Here is a 17,871-nt window from a genome sequence, read left to right as displayed (position 1 = left end):
GGTGAGTAAGTGATGACAGCATTTCAAATTTTAAGTGAACTATTCCTTTAAGTCATTTCAACTTAAATTGCATTAAACTGACTTCAGTTGAAATTAGTTGTCTCTGATGTCCTCTTCCGGAAAGAGACGCCTGAGTTTATCAGCCCCTGAACATGCATCCATCCATCCATCCATCCATCAAGCGTTTCTTTTTTGTTTTGTTTTTCCAGGAGCTGATCGATCATCCTTATCTGACGGAATGGGATGTGTGATTGTCAGGAATTTTGCTCAGTGGTCCACACCAGTGTATTAGAGCTGACTGACAGCAAAACATTATTTCGGTCTGTGACCCACTAGGGGACTAATTCACACCCTTCAGCCATTCACCTTATTTATTTTCAATTTCTGGACTTAAATAGTGTGGCTATTGGAGAGTCCGGTATTCCCTGCTGTGAAACAACATCCTCTGCTGTGAGACCTCTCTGAAGACCGAGTGTTTGTGACTCGTTCGTGCTTGTTAGTTTGTGATTGCTGCTAGTGCGGTCCAAAGACTAAATAAACAGTTTGAGGCTCAGCTTGACCTCTTGACATTTTCTTTGTTCAGCATGTCGTCTTATCTTCTCATGTCTTCAGGCTGACAGCCATCGGACTCCTCTGTTGCTCTCCGTCTGTCTTTCTCTCTCCATCTCTTTCTGACAGACTTGTTTGTCTTTCTTTTTCAGGGCTAAGGAGTATGAGACATGCATGGAAGCCAAATCCCAGAACCCCGACTCTCCTTACAAGGCGAAGTAAGCTCCCCGCTCCACTTTTAAGGGTCGTATACCCAACCTGAGGTTTTCTACTGAGTACTCATGTCTTAATGCTGTCTTTTAAATCCAAGTTTTACAAATTATGCCAGCACTGGGCTTTCCTTTATCAAACCTTTATAGTTTTGTATAACTGTGCAAAACTGATATACAAGCGTTGTTGTCGGGGATCTCCTCTTAAAGTCTATAATTCTTGCTGTTTTGCTCAGTGGGGTAGATTCAGGTTTTTGTTCAGGTTTCAAAATCAGATTTTGTTCTTTTGATAGTGACAATGATAGTAAAAACCCAAAATCAACCCAAGACATTCCAGCGGTCCCTGAAAATTAAAAACAATATGCTGAAAATTTCTAAAAGGACTATGGTTACGGGATAGCTAATATGATTGGATAAAACATGCAAGTCATATTCAGTGTTGTCATTGTTAACTAAAAATAATTTTCTTTAATTGAAATAAAGCTGTATATGCGTGTATGTATTAGATGAAAATCTATGTGAAACTGAAAAAAAGTAATACAATTACTTAACTAAAATTAAAATAAATAAAATCTAATTAAAAAATATTTGTTAAAAACCCAATAAAAGTGACAAAAGCAAAATTACTTAAACTAAAATTTAAATTAAAACTGAAAACATAAAAATTAAAGCTAATTCAATATATATAGAGAGTTATTATAGAATAAAGAATTATTTATTTTACTATTTATCTTTCATGACCGTTCAGCACATTGGAAAGGACTTTTTTCTAAGTCTCTTTAGTTTTTAATAATGTAACAAATATTTATAAAAGCAGGATACTTTAAAGCCAGTACAATAAATACCAAACAAATGTCTTGATATATACATTTTGCATAAATTAAGATAGATTTTTAGATTCATTTTAATGTTTTATGTATTATAGTAAACTTATTGTATATTGTTTTTTAATGCTGAGTTGTTTTTACATTTAAATCAGAATATTTGAAAGACAGTACAACAAATAAGGAACCTGCACTAACTACCTTAATTTATAAATGCCTTACAATTTAAATATGTTTTCACAGCCAGTAATGAGAATTTGGGAGAAGAAATGTGGTTAATTATCATGAAAATAATGCAAAACTAAAATTTCATATTGTTATTATTATTATTATTATTATTGGAAATGTTATAACCCATACATGTTTTAACAGGTTTGTTGACCTAATTAGCTTCAAATAAAAATGTCAATGGAAAGTATGACACCGTGACATGAAAACAAATTTATGTATTTATGGTTGTTTTGAGTATGTGCATGTGTTTGTTTTCTTCCAGGCTCCAGCGTCTGGTGAAGGACCTGGTAAAGCAGCAGCAGGGGCAGGACAGTGGCCAATGGGCCAGTAACAAAGTGCCTGGCCTGGACAGAACCCTGGGAGAAATCTCCCGCATTCTGGAGAAACAGGTTTGTACATATCTCTTATTATCAATCTCCCTGGTGTGTTCTGATAGGGACATGTCCTCTAAAGTAATTTTACTGAAAAGACTCCAGAACTTTCTTAACTGAGCAAAGCTGGAGATACCAGTAATAATGAGTGAATGGATGTATGATATCTGTTGTTTAAACTGCTTTTTATCTGTCCATCTTTACTACTGCACAGTCACACCAGGGTTCTTCTTGGAACTGTAAGCATCTGAGCAGTGTTTAGACCAGTCTATGTCAGGGGCTTGGGGGCTTTATTGTCTGAAGTCTAGTGTGTGTGTGTGTGTGTGTGTTAGTGAAGGAAGGGATTTGACTTGAAGATAAGCCTCTAGGCTGCTCTCAACACCGACTCCACTGAACCGCCGGCTTTGGCTGCAGTCCTCCCCGTCTCGCAGTCTATGCAGAGTATCGCTTTCCATCCCCAACTCTCTGCCCTCGGTTATTTGCTAATGAGGGCCAGGTTAGGTGCTTGTTTTCATTGCCGCAGATGTTATTAATTGGCGGAGATCCCCGTTTGTCAAACAGGCGAACATGTTTCAGAGCGTTTGGCTTGCTACTGTTGTGCATTGTGGCTTTTGAGCAAAAAATATGTTTGTTTTTCAAAAGTTAATATAATCCAAATGACTTGAGGTAACAAAAGCAGGGAAGCTTTTGAAGATGTATTTTAGCAATCACTTGAGTTTTTTTCCGAATGCTAGCTTGGCATGTCACCACCCACCATGAAAGAGCTCTATTAATATCCCACAATTCAGTATGAGCTGTGAGATTAAATCCATCAATTGTAGATTAACTTTTGATGTTTTTGATAACCTTTTTAAAGATGCTTGATGGAGCTGTTCTGAAGTGGTGATATTATGTGATATTGACTAATGATTGTGTTTTACTCTTGTAAACTATTGCGTAATATTATCTCATAGTTAGTAAAGTGTCTGAATTTAGTTTTTGTCTCTGACTAAACTCATTTTCCAAAGCAGCTAGTTTGGAGGTTGCCTAAACAACTAGTTGACTAATCAGTTTTAACTCAAACCCCTGTATAATTAGACTGGTTTCAGGTTCACCTGACCCCACTTGAACCTTAGGGACTGTTTACATAAGATGCATTTTTGCATTCAAAATGGCTTAACGTATCTCAGTGGAATGGAACAATGCAGGAGACTCAAGGTGTGTTTTTAAAAGTTGGATGCTCAAAATGCTGTGTTTGCATGTAATGGGACGTTTTTCACCACAGGCTAGAACTATAACAGTACATTTGGATAATTATATTAGAATAGGGAAGTCCACACCACAACTATAACGATAACGCCACAGAGAAAACATTGACAACCAATCAGAACTTTAAAGAGCTTGAGCATTTTGTGTGCTCTTATAATAAACAGAACATATTATTGTGTTGGTGCTGACACATATAAATGTATCGTTATAGTTATCTCTATCATTATTGTTCTTGGTGTGAATAGGCCTTAAGGGTTATTCTGAATAAACACTAATAAAATAAAATTTGATTAATCAACTAGTATGTTGGTCAACTATTGTGACCCATCTCTAGTGTACTATATATCTCTAGATCAATAAAGGGGAAATGGATTGGTGACACGTCACATTTTGGTAATGAAAAAGGATGTTTACGGTTTCTGTAATACACTCATCAAATGAAGGTATGTGTGGTTTGGTGGGGGTGTGTTTGTGGGTGGATGCATGGTGCATTGATGGTGTCCTGTATTGACCAGTGGGAGGAGATTTGGGTTGTTAATGGTCTTTCAGGAGGGAGAGGAAAAATGTAAGAGACTGAAGAGGGTGGTAAAACTGAGCTAATGGGCAAGGAGGAGGGCCGAGGGAGGAGAGGAAAGCATAAGCTGCTAGAGAGGAGTGAAAGGGATGTAATAATCAGCAATGAACCCAACATTTCTAATTATTGTCTAATTTGGTTTCACATTCAGAATCGGTTAACTCAAAAGTGACTGTTTTGGACTTAAAATAGAGTTCATTACAATACAGATGTTATAGCATCACATTGACCAGTGAAGTCAATAGACATTGTTGAAATAACCCAGCACTATTATTTTAAAATCCAGGTGTTTTTTTTTTACACAATATAGCAAGGCAGGTCTGAAGTAACTTAACACTGTTAATATAACCAACATGCTCCACATTCCCTTCAACAGATTTTCTCAGATCAGACCTTGTCATCTCATTACCCTCTCCAGGCCCTGTTCTTCTTAGAAATATCTCTGAATGACAGCTTCTATCAAGAACATGAGTACATTTCTTGTGTACTGTCCCCAAGGCCTCCTACACAAACTCTTTCTGGAGTTTTCCACAGAGACCTTGCTTTAAAGAACTCACGCCGTTTTTGTTTTTGCAAGTTGCTGGTACGGTGAAGTGCTTGTGGAAATGTCAGCTCCTCAGGCTCTTTCTTGTAGCCTTTTGGGAATAAGACTCTCTTAAGAGTACAGTATCTGGACTTCATTTAGACTGTCAGTCAAATCTGTGGATTCCTCTAGCCTGGTTCCTGCAATGTCCAGCAAAACTAAGCAAGTCCGTGAACCCTGGTTGTCGAGGCAGTTCCGCCTCTAATCCCAGGACAAAGTCAAATAAATACCCTTCATTGGGAGTCTGCGTACACCCCTTCCCCCTCAGCATCACCTCAAGTCAAGAACGTTTAGATTATTTGACCTAACAAGCATCTCTCATGTCACTGACTCACCTACAGATTTGTTTTTTTTCTCATACCCATATCTGATTCAGTCTCCACTTTCTCCACTAATTCCTCGAACAACACCAGACTCTCCGCACCCCTTCTAGCCCCTCAAGCAGTGCAGCCTCCCCCACTCCACTTTCCTCGTGCTGACTTTGCTCGGGCACAGTCTCCGACCTTTGCCCGCCTCTCCCTCTGAGCCCTCTAATGGTTTATTTTGTGTCAAACCAGGTTTCAGTTTGTCTCCCAGAGAACTGGCTGATCGAAGAGCGTTTTTTCCCTTCTTGTCATTCAGGAATATTCAGGGGAGTTTCTTGTTCCTCTGATCTGCGCTCTCTTACCTTAGCAGAATGAGCTCACATATTTACATTCTGCCAGGGAGTGTTTGTCACTGCTTTCAAATAAAGACCAGGCCGAGATCAACTGCCTTTATGACACTTGAGGGACTGTCAGGAACATTCTGGGCCTGCTGGGCCAGCCAGTATTTACATTTTCATTTGCCAGCTGTCAGAGGTTGGCTCCCCTTGGTGGCCAACTGGTGGCGAGCTATACCTGATCAAGAGGCCCAAGTCTGTGGAAGGGGCCCTTCCAACATTGTACTTGCTCTCAATCCATGTTTGATGACTTGGAGAAAGTGAATGAAGCTTCAGTTGAGAATAAAGAACATCATTAGTGATTGACTGTGTCAGTGTTGCTTGAACGTTGTTTAACAAGAGGTTTAGTCTGATTTCAGATCCACTAGGTGGCCAATCTTTTTATCTCTTGCCATACATTTGGCTAATTGCTGAATTGTCTATAGCAGAGGTTCCCCACCCTGGTCCCGGAGTTCAGATGTCTCCCTAATCAAATAGAACTGATTCAACTCAACAGCTCATTAGAAGAAAATCCAAGATAAGAAATGGGTGTGTAAGATATGGATGATGTCTAAAATGTGCATTGTGTGGAGGTTCTCTGAGATCAGGGTTGGGAACCACTGGTCTATAACCTTAATTTATGAAGGTTTTTTAATCATTGGTTTATTTTTGAGGTTGTAGTTTGTTGGTTTTAGGATCATTGAAATGCATGAAAAGAACCACATTTTTCAACAAGCCTCTTCATAAAGATGTGTGAGGTGATTGGGTGTTGCCTGTCTACTGCTGAGGGACAGGTCGAGCTTTAGGATTTAGCTAGCCAGTTTATAAAAACATGGACATAGTTTTTGCATTCCTTCACCATGTGCTGTCAGTAAGGTAATTTTCAAACCCTAATTGCCTAGTAATTCTTTTGTTCCACTTGGCTGTTACTTGTGACTGTAAGAGAGTAGAGGATTCATGTTTCCCCTCAGGTGCATGTTTGAAGGAGCACGAAGACAGCTATTAGAAGAGTCAGAAATCCGTAGTGGAAAGAATTGCCCTTGGGTGGCTAATTTTTGGATATCAGCTTGATATTTGAACTAATAATGATGTGTAGCTTCTCCATATTCTCGGTCAGAAGTTAAAAGAATCACACCATGAGTGAACTTGGCAGTTTGTATACTCCAGTGTTAAAGGTTTATGATTCTGGCATGCATCTGTTTTCTTGCTAATTTTGGGTTACGTAGCATGTACTGTGATTCCAGTTTGTAACTGACATACACTGGCGTTCCTTTAAAAATTCCCAAGGTTCCTTTTGATTATACTCTTGTTTCCAGTGAACAGTTGGTTTCTATTGTTATCCTAAAACTGAACACTTCCTCCCTAAATGTTTCTTGCTTGCAAAGGAGCATGATTATGAGGAACAAATTATCTTCCAGTGTGTACTTAAATGTGTGCTGTTAAAACTTAAACTGTAAAGACTAACTTAATGCTTTACTGTCTACAGTACTCTTGATGGGGTTTACAGCTCTCTTCCTTTCTTGTAATGTCAGCACAGGCCTCTTCACTAAATAGGAACTGTTTATGCTTCGTTGTGTATTTCCATACTACTACTTGAGAACAAAACACAGAGTTGTACCCTGTCTGCATGCCAGCCCTCAAATTCATTCTGAGATCTGTCCCTGTAACCAGAGGGGGCATGTTTACATCACTGCGCCACTTGCCAAAAGATGGATGGGCCTAAGACGGAACCTTGGTGAACCCCTCCGTCAATGAACGCCCCAGCCAGTTGTTCTCCATCTGTTGCAAAAAGGGGGATGCAGCATTTTAGGAGCACTCCCCTCCCCCTGACTTTTCATGTTGGCTAATTAGAGTGGTTTGTAGGAGGTTAACACACAGACACATCCAGCCCTCCCTCCCACTTAACGTGCACCCCACACCCGTACCCTTGTCCTGGCCAACCAGCGGGAAGTGCAGCTCCCTGGGCCCTTTGATTAGCCTTGCCTAAAATGGCCACTCTTGTTAGAAATTGGATAAGATTGCTCAAGCCGTATAATTTAGATTTACTCTGCCCCCTCCCTCCTCTCTAACCATCTGATCTGTCTTCAGGTCTTCTGTTTGAATCCCCTATTAGAAAAACGCAGGCTATCATCCTATTATAGTATCACTAGAGTATTTGTTGAAGAAGGATGTTACACTAGGCAAATCCAACAGCAGTTTCACAAGTGGTGGTTTTTATATTCATGAAGCAATTTGAATATTTAAGAACAAGCAGGATGCACAAAAAAAATATCCTTTTTTTTTTCTGTATTGTTTGTAGTGGCATTGAAATGTTTAGGTTGCCAGAAAATTGCACGAGTGAAACACAGTCCCTCCTTAGTTATGTTAAGATACAAATGGTATGTTAACACATTATTCCTGCTGTTGTAGAGGCATGCTGGTTGCAAATAAATAAACCTTTGGGTTTCTCTCTTTTGACTTGGCCTGCTGAAAAGACATATCAATGCCAGATGACTTTATTGAGAATGGGAAGTCCCTGGCAGCATGTTAAAGTTGCATTTTTAGTTACAATGTGAAGAAGTTCACAACAGCGGATGTCCTGTATAAGATTTACTTTAATATTGCTGGACATGCTTTTCAATTTACACTAGGGTCAGTCTAATAAAACATAGGTCTGATGTTTTATTTTGCCAAGATCCAGCAGAAATTGAAAGGCGTTAATGTATAGCTTGAAATTAGTTTTCTGAGAGACATTTTTCCTCCACCTTTGATTGTCGCTTGTTTCCGGGAGTGCAAAGTACTCCACTATTTGTACTTCATTATTCTATTTAAATAAAATACAAATTATTTTGATTACTATTGAAACTGAATACATGCACTTTTACTCAAGTACAGTTCAGAAGCAAAAAATATCCTTTTTCCACCCCTCATCATTTTGTTTTGAAGTTTAAAGTACTTTTTGCAGATTATCATGAGCTGCATCTCTGCGGTCAAATTCAGAATGTAATAAGGTTAGCGTTTTTACTCAACTTTAGTTTTTGCTTAACTATAGTTTTGAGTATGTCAAGAGTCAAAATACCAAGCCTAGTTACTTAAGTATAAATAAACCTAATTATATTTCTCAGTACTTTTTTACAACTCAGTCTGTTGCACAAACAAGGAAAGCTTTCTCCTTACTTTCTATATTGTATTAATTAGAGCCCTTGCTAAGCATGCATGTCATTAAACTCTTTGTATCTCTATAATCTGATCATCTCATCTTCAATCACTTTCCTGAACTCCTCCAGATTCCAGGTACTTTGCTCAGCGTGGGGATCTGTCAATAAGCCAGACAGGGCAAGGTTGAGACACATCTCTCTGGACTGAGTTCCACACGCCATCACAGTACAGGCCCCAGCTAACCCTTCCAAATGCCTCCTAAATAGGCCACCATGAGCGGCCAACCCTCCAGCCTTTGGTCGGTTTGACATGGCTTTGCTGCAAACCCACTCTATTTACTGTTGCGACCTGGGTTCATCGTCACGATATAGGCAGCGAGGCACCGCATCCGTCTTCACAGAGCTGTCAGTGAGCTTTTCTTAATCCCAGCCGCTGTTTGAGCGCGTTCCACCTTTCGTGTACCTGACAACAAGCTTGTTCCAATCTCTTAACCCTGGCAAGGGTTCAACCTTCGTTTTGCCACCGGATCTCCAGGAATGACTCTTTGGCGGCACCTGTGATTGACAGGAGAGGAGCTTATATGTAATTTTGCAAAGCGCTTCCTCTGTTTGCTGCTCAATATGTTCAGGCTTGTTGGCAGCCCCCACCATCCCCTGTACAAAAACATCTCGAAGTGCCTGTCTTTGAGTGCTGTCACATAGCGTACGAGAATCTGACCTCATTATATGAAGTAGGTGCAATGTTCTCTCTTCTCCTCTTCTTTGCTCTCCAATCCTGCAAGTAAATGACTCAACTGCTATCAGTTTCAAATTCAAAGTTGTTGATTTATGTGTTGTTTTGTGGCAACATTGGGGTCGAACTCATTGGCAACCTCTGAGGTACTTACTTCCTTTACTCAAAAAATAAGGGAGCTGGGGAATTTTGACTCTAAACCGTATGACTCATTTAAAGGGGTTCCACTTTGAACTTTAAAGAATTTTATGATGCGAGTAAAAATGTCCCTTCTGTAAACAGTTTGATTTGAGAAGCACGTCAGTTAAATGACTGTTTTATGTCTCTTCTTTCTCAAAGACGCTCATTCGCTCCGTATGAGTTTCAGGCACAGTTTGGTTGACCCCCTCTTTAAAGTTTTACGGCTAGTATCTATGATAACCAACGACTGAAGGTTGCGTTTGAACCTTCCCTATCCTGAAAATTTAAAAACCCTCAAATTACTTTGAATTCATACCGGTCAATTACATGACACAATTTTTTGGCCTATATGTATCAAAAAAAAAAAAAAAAATTTACAGTGAGTTTTTGTTGTTGTTGTTGTTTTTACAAATCAAAGTCATATGGTGTGACCAACATGCTGAAAAAACAAACAAAAAAACTGGAATCATAGACAGGACTCCCGTAGACCCTCATGACTGTACCAAGATCCATACCTTTTTGTGACGAGACAAGGTTAATTCAGGTTTTGAAATGTCATGTGGTGCAACTGTCCAAAAATGAAATGATATTAATTAATAATTTGTGATATTTGTAAAATAATTTAACTTTTTACTTTGAAGAATCTATTAAAACATTTATTTGAAAATAATAATTAACGTGTACAATCACACGCATATGCTCACAAGGAAAATATTACATTTTACTTTATGGTTACACCACATGACATCTAATTGAAACATTTGTTGAAAGCGGCCTAAACGTTTTTCAAACAGGAATGCAAAGTACATTTCTAAGAACTTTCAAACATTTATTTTAAAAGATTTGTTGTGTCATCGACACTGTAGACTCGTGACGTAAAATGTTTCTTGTCCAGTCTAAATTGTGACTCATTCTGTGTATTCCCTAAGCTCTTCTTTGTCAAACCAGACCACCCCTGCTTTGTGTGCAGATATGTACGTTTGTTGTCCTGCGTTGGTTTTTGGTTGCTGTTTGGGGGGTTGGGAGGGGTTTTGCACTTTTGAGATTTAGCAGGAATTCTTTGGGGATCACTTTGTTTCAAATTTCACTCCAGCTCCCCTCTAGAAAGCAGGAGGTGGGCAACGAGAGGATGCCTCCAATGCAAAAACAATGTGATACTTGAGTCTGCTCGCCTCTCCATGTTTGTGACTGTTTCTCTCTGTCTCTCTCTCTCTCTCTCCCTCTATCTCTCTTTTTCAGAATAATGCAGATCAGGTAGCGTTTCAGGTAGGAGGGGGTTTGACTGCTCTGGAACAGATCCTACAGGTTGTCACTGCGGCCTCCAGTCCCACTGCGGTCCCCCGTATTCCTCTCAAGTGAGTACTGACTTGAATCTGCACAGGCTCACCTTCACATAGTGTCACTTTTTTCTATTGGGAGGTTTTTAAATGTTTATAATGATGTGGCATCTTAAAAATCATAGTGTTTAACAGTGAGACACAATGCAATGGCCTAAAATATCCATCCAGATGTTTTTTTTCTGGCACTAATATGTACACATGTAACTGAAGTTGCGAGTCTTTTCTTCCCTGTTGTGACATATCTGAGAGAAATGGCTTCTCGAACAAGAATTTTTTTTATGTGGGACTTGATTTTGTCCATTGGAAATTGATTGGATGGTTGTGGTTTGCTATTGGTGGATCTCATGTGAGTGACAGGTTGCCCCGCCCTCACGCCATTAAACACATCATCAGAGAAGAGAAGTTGCTGTAAGAGGGAGGGGAAGTCATTTTGATTAAAGATTATAAGGGCACATGAATGAAAAAAATAACAACGCTGATGTGCATGGATAAATAGTGCAATATTCCATCAAAACTAGACTTCTTCATTTGCTGGCTTTTTTCAGCAATTATTGATATTTGAATTATTGATTGATTATAGAAATCATATTTTTGGCCTTTTTACCACTTTCATTGATGGTAATGGTCAGAAAACCGCATGAAATGATGATGACTGGCAGGATTGGATCAGGAAACTATTAGGCCTCAACTCTGACTTGTTAAATGATTTTTCTTGAATGAACATACTGTACTCTCAAACACAAAATACTTTTTTTCTTGCTTACAAATATTTTTTCATTCTCTGATCGTGATTTGTGGCCTCCTTCCCATCCCACAAATTGACTCCAGCTCAGCTGTGAAGTCATTTCCCTTCTTTCCAGTGCTCTGCATCACAATAAATTCATAATGAATAAGAATGTTCCTTGTTTAGAAAATAAAAAGCATCGCTTCTGAATCATCCATTTCGCAGTCTTCCCTCAGCCCCTCGCTGGTATACAGAAAGCACATTTGTCCTATCCGTCACTTGGAAATGGGAATGGGGTTTGAATAGTGGGTCTGGAACTAGTGGCGTTGGCCAGTAGATAACCTCAGAGAGCGGCTGTTTTCACTAGAGAGAGCTCCTAATGGACTTCAATAGCCTCTTTGCCTTCCTCATTAGCATTTGCTGTTTTCCAAATCTTCCTTAATGGAGAAATGCTACTTATATTTATAATGCTTTTACAGGCCATCTAGTGTTTATTGATTTTTCTCTCTCATACTCTCACTCTCGTTCTCTGCGTCTCCTTGTCGTTCAGTCATTAATTCCAGAAAATTTCAAGTGGGCTATAATATTATAATGAATTTTTATGAACTTCAGTTTTTGAAGAGGTTGAAACTGCATTGTATTTGATTATAGGGTTAGTTCACCAAAAATAAAATCCAGTCATTATTTACATGCTGCTAATGTCATTTCAAACCCAAATTTCTTTCTTCCAGAGAACACAAAATCAGACATTTTTAATAACAAACTGGTCGCTCTGTTCCAAGCATTTACAGCGAATGGGGACTGGAGATTTCATGCTTACAAAATGACAAAAACGTCATACAATATAGTGCAATAGTAATATTAAATAGTTTTAAGTAATTGCACTATCTATAATAAGTAATCTAAAGTTGTACAATATAGCTTTTCATGAGGAACAGATGAAAATGTTGATCTTTGGAATGAATCGACTGATCTGGTTCACAAAACTTGAATGATTTGTTCTGATCCAGTTCTCGAGTTCAACTCACTCGTGGCAGTTAACAGCTCCCTGACGAATACAAATTATCAATAAATTGTGATTTAAGTTTCGGTCTGTTCCTCACATAATGTGTTTATAATACTTACATATATATAATATGTATACGTATATGTATTTTATAATATAACATACAATATAAATATATGTATATGTATATGTGTGTATAATAATATAAAAAAAAACGATATTAGTGTATATGGTCTACATCTATGAAACTTTTATTGTTGATTTGCATCCTTTTGTAAGTTTGAAAGCTCCTTTCTACATTCATTGTACTGTAATTGCTTGGAAAAGACTAAGCAGGATGTGTTTTAAGATTGTGGTCCTTTTGTGATCTGTGGAAGAAAGAAACTCATGGAACAACATGAGGGTGAGTAAATGATGACAGAATTTTTATATTTTGTGAATTGCTACTTTAACGTGTGTGTGTGTGTGTGTGTGTGTGTGTGTGTGTGTGTGTGTGTGTGTGTGTGTGTGTGTGTGTGTGTGTGTGTGTGTGTGTGTGTGTGTGTGTGTGTGTGTGTGTGTGTGTGTGTGTGTGTGTGTGTGTGTGTGTGTGTGTGTGTGTGTGTGTGTGTGTGTGTGTGTGTGTGTGTGTGTGTGTGTGTGTGTGTGGCGTGTTGGGTCAGGCTGTGCAAACACATCTACCGCTATCGTCCTCTCTTGTTTTGAAAGATCCACTTGACACGCTCAGGAGGAGGTAAAGATCTTTGAGGCATTTCTGTCATTCTCTCGTGTCCTGTCCAATCAAACGCTGAAGTGGTCCCTCTCTGAGGATAAAAGAGCAGCCTCACTTTCATGACTGAGGTTCTGCCCCGTCTTGACTTGTCTCTCTGCGAAGCATGAAGCCAAATACAAAGGTTATCAGTAAATAAGTGTTTTAATCTCTAACTATCCCATTCTATGCCAGTGCAAGCTTATACTTGCGTTCTGAAAACTTTTATCAGCAAAATAATTTTCTAATTCATCTGTACACAATAGGTCTGGGCAGTATAGATCTCATTTTAATTATGGCTCGAGATGTTCCAGCTTCATGTTTGATTGATAGAATTTTAAGGTTATATATAAGTCTGCATATTTAAAACCTTAAAATTCTATCAATCAAACACACACACACACTTATTATATATTCAAACATTAAATGAATCAGTTTCTCCGTAGTTTCTCACTAATTGAACACAAGTGTTTAATATATTCTTTATTATTCACCAATATAACAATACACAGCAATGTTTATTTTTATTTTTTTTATTCTATTTAAAATATAAATGTTTAAATGTAATATTAAAAAAATAGATTTTTACTTTTGTTTTTATTCTTATTAATGTTGAAAACATTTGTATAAATGACAAAATTTGATATGACCCTGCCCTACATACCAAATATTGTCAGATCAGTGGCACAGTAGTTAGCACAAGTTTGAGTAGGTATATTGCATCGGGTTTTTTTGGTGTCCTAAATTCTGTTAATCACCCCATCTCTACCCTTATCACTGTCTCTGTGCCCTGAGGTCATACGGTCCTGAACCTGTGATAACCTTTAAGAGGTCAGATTGTTCCTGCGTGTTTCCACCAGCTTCTCAAAGACATGAGTGGAGCTCCAGGTGGCTGTAAACCCAAACTTGCCCTAGTGTTGATATCGCTGCCTGGCTGGTCCATCTGGGACACAGGAGATAGCGTCCAAAAAAATCATCTACGTCATTGTTAGCAAGTTCTGGGAAATATCATGAACGAACAACCACAAAAATGCTCTTAAATACCAGACTTGCAATTTTGCATATAATTGATTACATTTCCACTAAAATTGCAAGCTTAGACAATTCGCTGGAAGACAATCTGTCTCCGTGAGTTCTTGTCAGCAGTGACTTTTGCTATGGCACCAGGTGTCTGCGAAGGGCACGGCACGAGCAAATACGTGCTAATCGTTCCCCCTCATCTGCGCGCTTTAATGGTTGGCTCAGACGCTAACCCTTACAGCAGCACTAGTTTATCTATTTACTGTAATGCTGCGTATCGATCGCCTCCTTTCAGATAAGCTGAGTGATTTACAAAAAAGAACAACTACGGAGATGCCGCTGTAATATTACCCCCATGGGAGAAGGATTCCATCTTGTTAGCATTACATTAATGGGCTAATTCCACAGCGAGGCTCCGTTAATGTCCCTGTGCAACCCTGCGGCTTGGAGCTGAGTGTTTTGGAGGGAATCAACGGCTAAGAAGGAAATGGGGTCGGATGTCTGGAGCAGGAAGGCCATTTTGTTTGCATGAGTAAACCAAGGATAGTGAGCCGCCCCAGGAAACTCATGCAACAACCTGAACATTTAAGCCACTCGCTAGCTTTGAAATTATTATGAGATTTTGATGTTAAAAGGTGTATGGTCAGGTCGGTCAGTGCTTGTGGATCTGATTTATTTATGTTGAATTTGTCAGATGCTTGTTTATGAAGTTTGACTTGTTGGTTTTTTTTTTTAAATTAGAATTAGAAGGTAATTAAATTATTTTATAAAGTGAAAATTGAAGTGAAATTATTAAAATGAATTAAAATAGTGTTGATTAAAGTTTTATAGAAAACCTGTTCAACTGGGAAATTGGAATTCCCTTAACTTTACTTTTACATTTAAAACATTCCTTTTTTGTTGTTGATTTCAGAGTGTGTGTGTGTGTGTGTTTGTGTATATATGTGTATATATGTGTGTGTATAGATAGATAGATAGATAGATAGATAGATAGATACACACACACACACACACACACATACACACACACAAACACATTCTGTTTAGCAGTATAAGGAAACATTTATGTTCAAAAATACAAGTGGACTTGAGATTGGTCACATTTTTGAGGACTTGTGGCTTGACCAAGTAAATAAAATACTTTGAGACTTGACTTAATCTGAAGGCTTGGCACAATTAATTTAAGCACAGGTAAGCCTTAGATTTAACAGACCGTTTGATGTGTGCAGCATCATGTGTTTAAAGATCAAATTAGTCTATGATGTCATTGCAAACAATGTATTTAGTGACATTTCAACCTTTAAATTAGTAGAAGATTATGCCCCTAGCATTGCTTCCAAAATGTTAAGGGAGACCCATCTCAAAACTACTATTCTCAGTTGCTATTAGAACTAGATGAATACTCATGTTAGTGTATTGGATCTGGCTGCCACAATGTCTAGATTAAAGGCAAAAATCAATTGCATTCAAAATTAAGACTCAAAACTCAACTCTTCCAAAACAATATTTGTCTGGGACACAGTTGTCAGGGTCATTATTACTAAGAATTTTGATTTGCTCTCAATATTTATGGAGCGAGTGAATGAATCCAGGAAAAGACAAGTCCCTTGTCTCCCAGTAGGGGCCACTGCTGAGGAGGAGAGGGAGAAGTTAATGCTGTAAGGTGGTCACTGGACCAGACTTCTGTTAGCGCTCAGAATGGAGCTTAATCCAGTCACACTCATCCCTAGAGCCTCACACACACTCACAAGTCCACAGGTCACTTCTAAATGAGTTTCACAAATGACTTTTAGTAAAACTACTCCTTCTGAACAGCAACAGGAAATCACAGAGGTCTTGTGAAATTTTGTAGCACTTGCGACTGCTAAACTGATTGCCCGACTCCGTTCGACTCAGGCTGTCTCACTTTTCTAAGTGGAAGTGAACGCATTGACGCGCCACTGCCTGTCACCTCAACCTCCGTGTCACATGATGACTAAATGTGCCGAGTGAAAGCTTCTCACAAGCTCCCTCCAAGTGGTTTCATTTCAGGATGCCATTATGTGGCATGTCTATCTGCGCGCATGTGTGTGCATGCCGTGTGGTGCGTGACAGCTCGCCAAGACTTTTGCCCCAGCTTATGGCCAGCCTTTTGTGGAACGCCGGGCGGAATGGATGTCTTGGAATCATTCAGGATATCAGGAAAGATCAACGGCAGAATCAAATTAAATGTCATTTGGATTGCAGTGAAAGGAAGGATTGTTTGACAGGCGCTTGGAAAACAGATTTGCTCGTCACCTTTTCTCATCGGCTCCAGATCCCTTTTCTGTCCCTCAAAGTTTTTTTTTTTAAACCACTTCCTGTTGAAAAGCAGGTTGAGAAGTAAGACTGGCAGTCAAAGTCTTACCTTATATTAGGGGTGTCCAATCCTGCTCCTGGAGGGACACCTTCCAGCAGAGTTTAGCTATAGCCCTAGTTAAACACACCTGAACAATCTCATCAAGGTCTTTAGGATCACTAGAAACTTCCAGGCAGATGTGTTGGAGCTAAACTCAGGAAAGTGGCCCTCTAAGAGCAGGATTGGACACCCCTGCCTTACGTTTTGTAAGATTGTCCTTAAACCAAGGCTCTGTGATCATTAAAAATCCCAGGATGTCTTTCGGAAAAGAGTAGGGGTGTAACCCCGCCATCCTGGCTAAATTTGCCCATTGGCCTCTTCCCATCATGGCCTCCTAATCATCCCATATTGACTGATTGGCTTTATCACTCTGTCTCCTCTCCACAAATAAGCTGGTGTGTGGTGGTCGTTCTGGCGCACTATGACTGCCGTCGCATCATCCAGGTGGATCCTGAACATTGGTGGTGGTTGACGGGATTCCCCGTTCCATATGTAAAGCACTTTGAGTACCTAGTATAATTTGAATACCAAATTATTATTATTATTATTAATATTATTACTTGTCCAAACGTATTGGGTGGCACAAGAATATAGATAAAACTTGAATGCACTGTCAGTCGCTTTGAATAAAAGCATGAAATGCAAAAATAGGGATTATAGTGACAGATTTGGAAATGTGATAACCTGGTTGATAACCAATATACATGGATGACACTCAGAGACATATTTACTCTAGGTCTCTGAAAATGTTTACTGTCACTAAGAGAGCACCTTGGGAAGACCTGCACAGATGGATATTTTCTAACCATATCAAAGGATGGTTAAAGTAAGAGAATAATCGCAATATCGACCTGGATGGCTACACTCTTATTAGAGCGGATCAGGACAATAGAGCAGAGGGAAATTCAATTGGCAGTGGACTCTCTATATTAGGATAACAACTGAACAACGTAATATAAACTACTGGATAAAGAGTTGCACCCGCGATTCTGAGATCATCTCAGTTTAAATAAGTCCCTTCTGTTTACCCCAAGAGTTTGGGCAGATTACGGTGATTCTTCGGTGATGTGTCGGGACCTCAAAATACTTATAAAATTACTTTGTGATGCTTTGGAGAGGTTTGTGGACCAGCCAGTGTTTATTCTCGGGGACTTTAATACTTGTGATATGTCTGCACGTCTTCCAGCTCTCCAGCAATGTATCACATGCCCAACACTATGCGTATCTTGGACAAATGCTTTGGGTATTTGGATGCCTATAAAGCAGTGTCGTGACATGCCCTTTGAAAATCAGATCATAATGTTATCCATCTATTACTGAAATACAGACAGAAAATTT

The 17,871-nt window shown here is 39.0% G+C and overlaps 1 protein-coding gene across 2 annotated transcripts in view; it reads left to right on the top strand.

Moving 5' to 3' along the window:
• The window catches only part of scaper (S-phase cyclin A-associated protein in the ER), a 107,215-nt gene that overhangs the window by 50,304 nt on the left and 39,040 nt on the right, over nucleotides 1-17,871 (top strand). For both annotated transcript variants that reach the window (XM_084397156.1, XM_084397155.1), the window contains 3 exons: nucleotides 702-767; nucleotides 2,076-2,202; nucleotides 10,558-10,673. In XM_084397156.1, coding sequence (XP_084253282.1) covers nucleotides 702-767; nucleotides 2,076-2,202; nucleotides 10,558-10,673 — 309 coding nt within the window. The remainder of the gene's footprint in view (nucleotides 1-701; nucleotides 768-2,075; nucleotides 2,203-10,557; nucleotides 10,674-17,871) is intronic.

This window comes from Rutilus rutilus, assembly GCF_951802725.1.
Source record: "Rutilus rutilus genome assembly, chromosome: 23".
In the NCBI taxonomy this organism is placed as follows: domain Eukaryota; kingdom Metazoa; phylum Chordata; class Actinopteri; order Cypriniformes; family Leuciscidae; genus Rutilus; species Rutilus rutilus.
The sequence above is the reverse complement of the archived record's forward strand: the minus strand, read 5'-3'. Positions and strand labels throughout refer to the sequence as shown.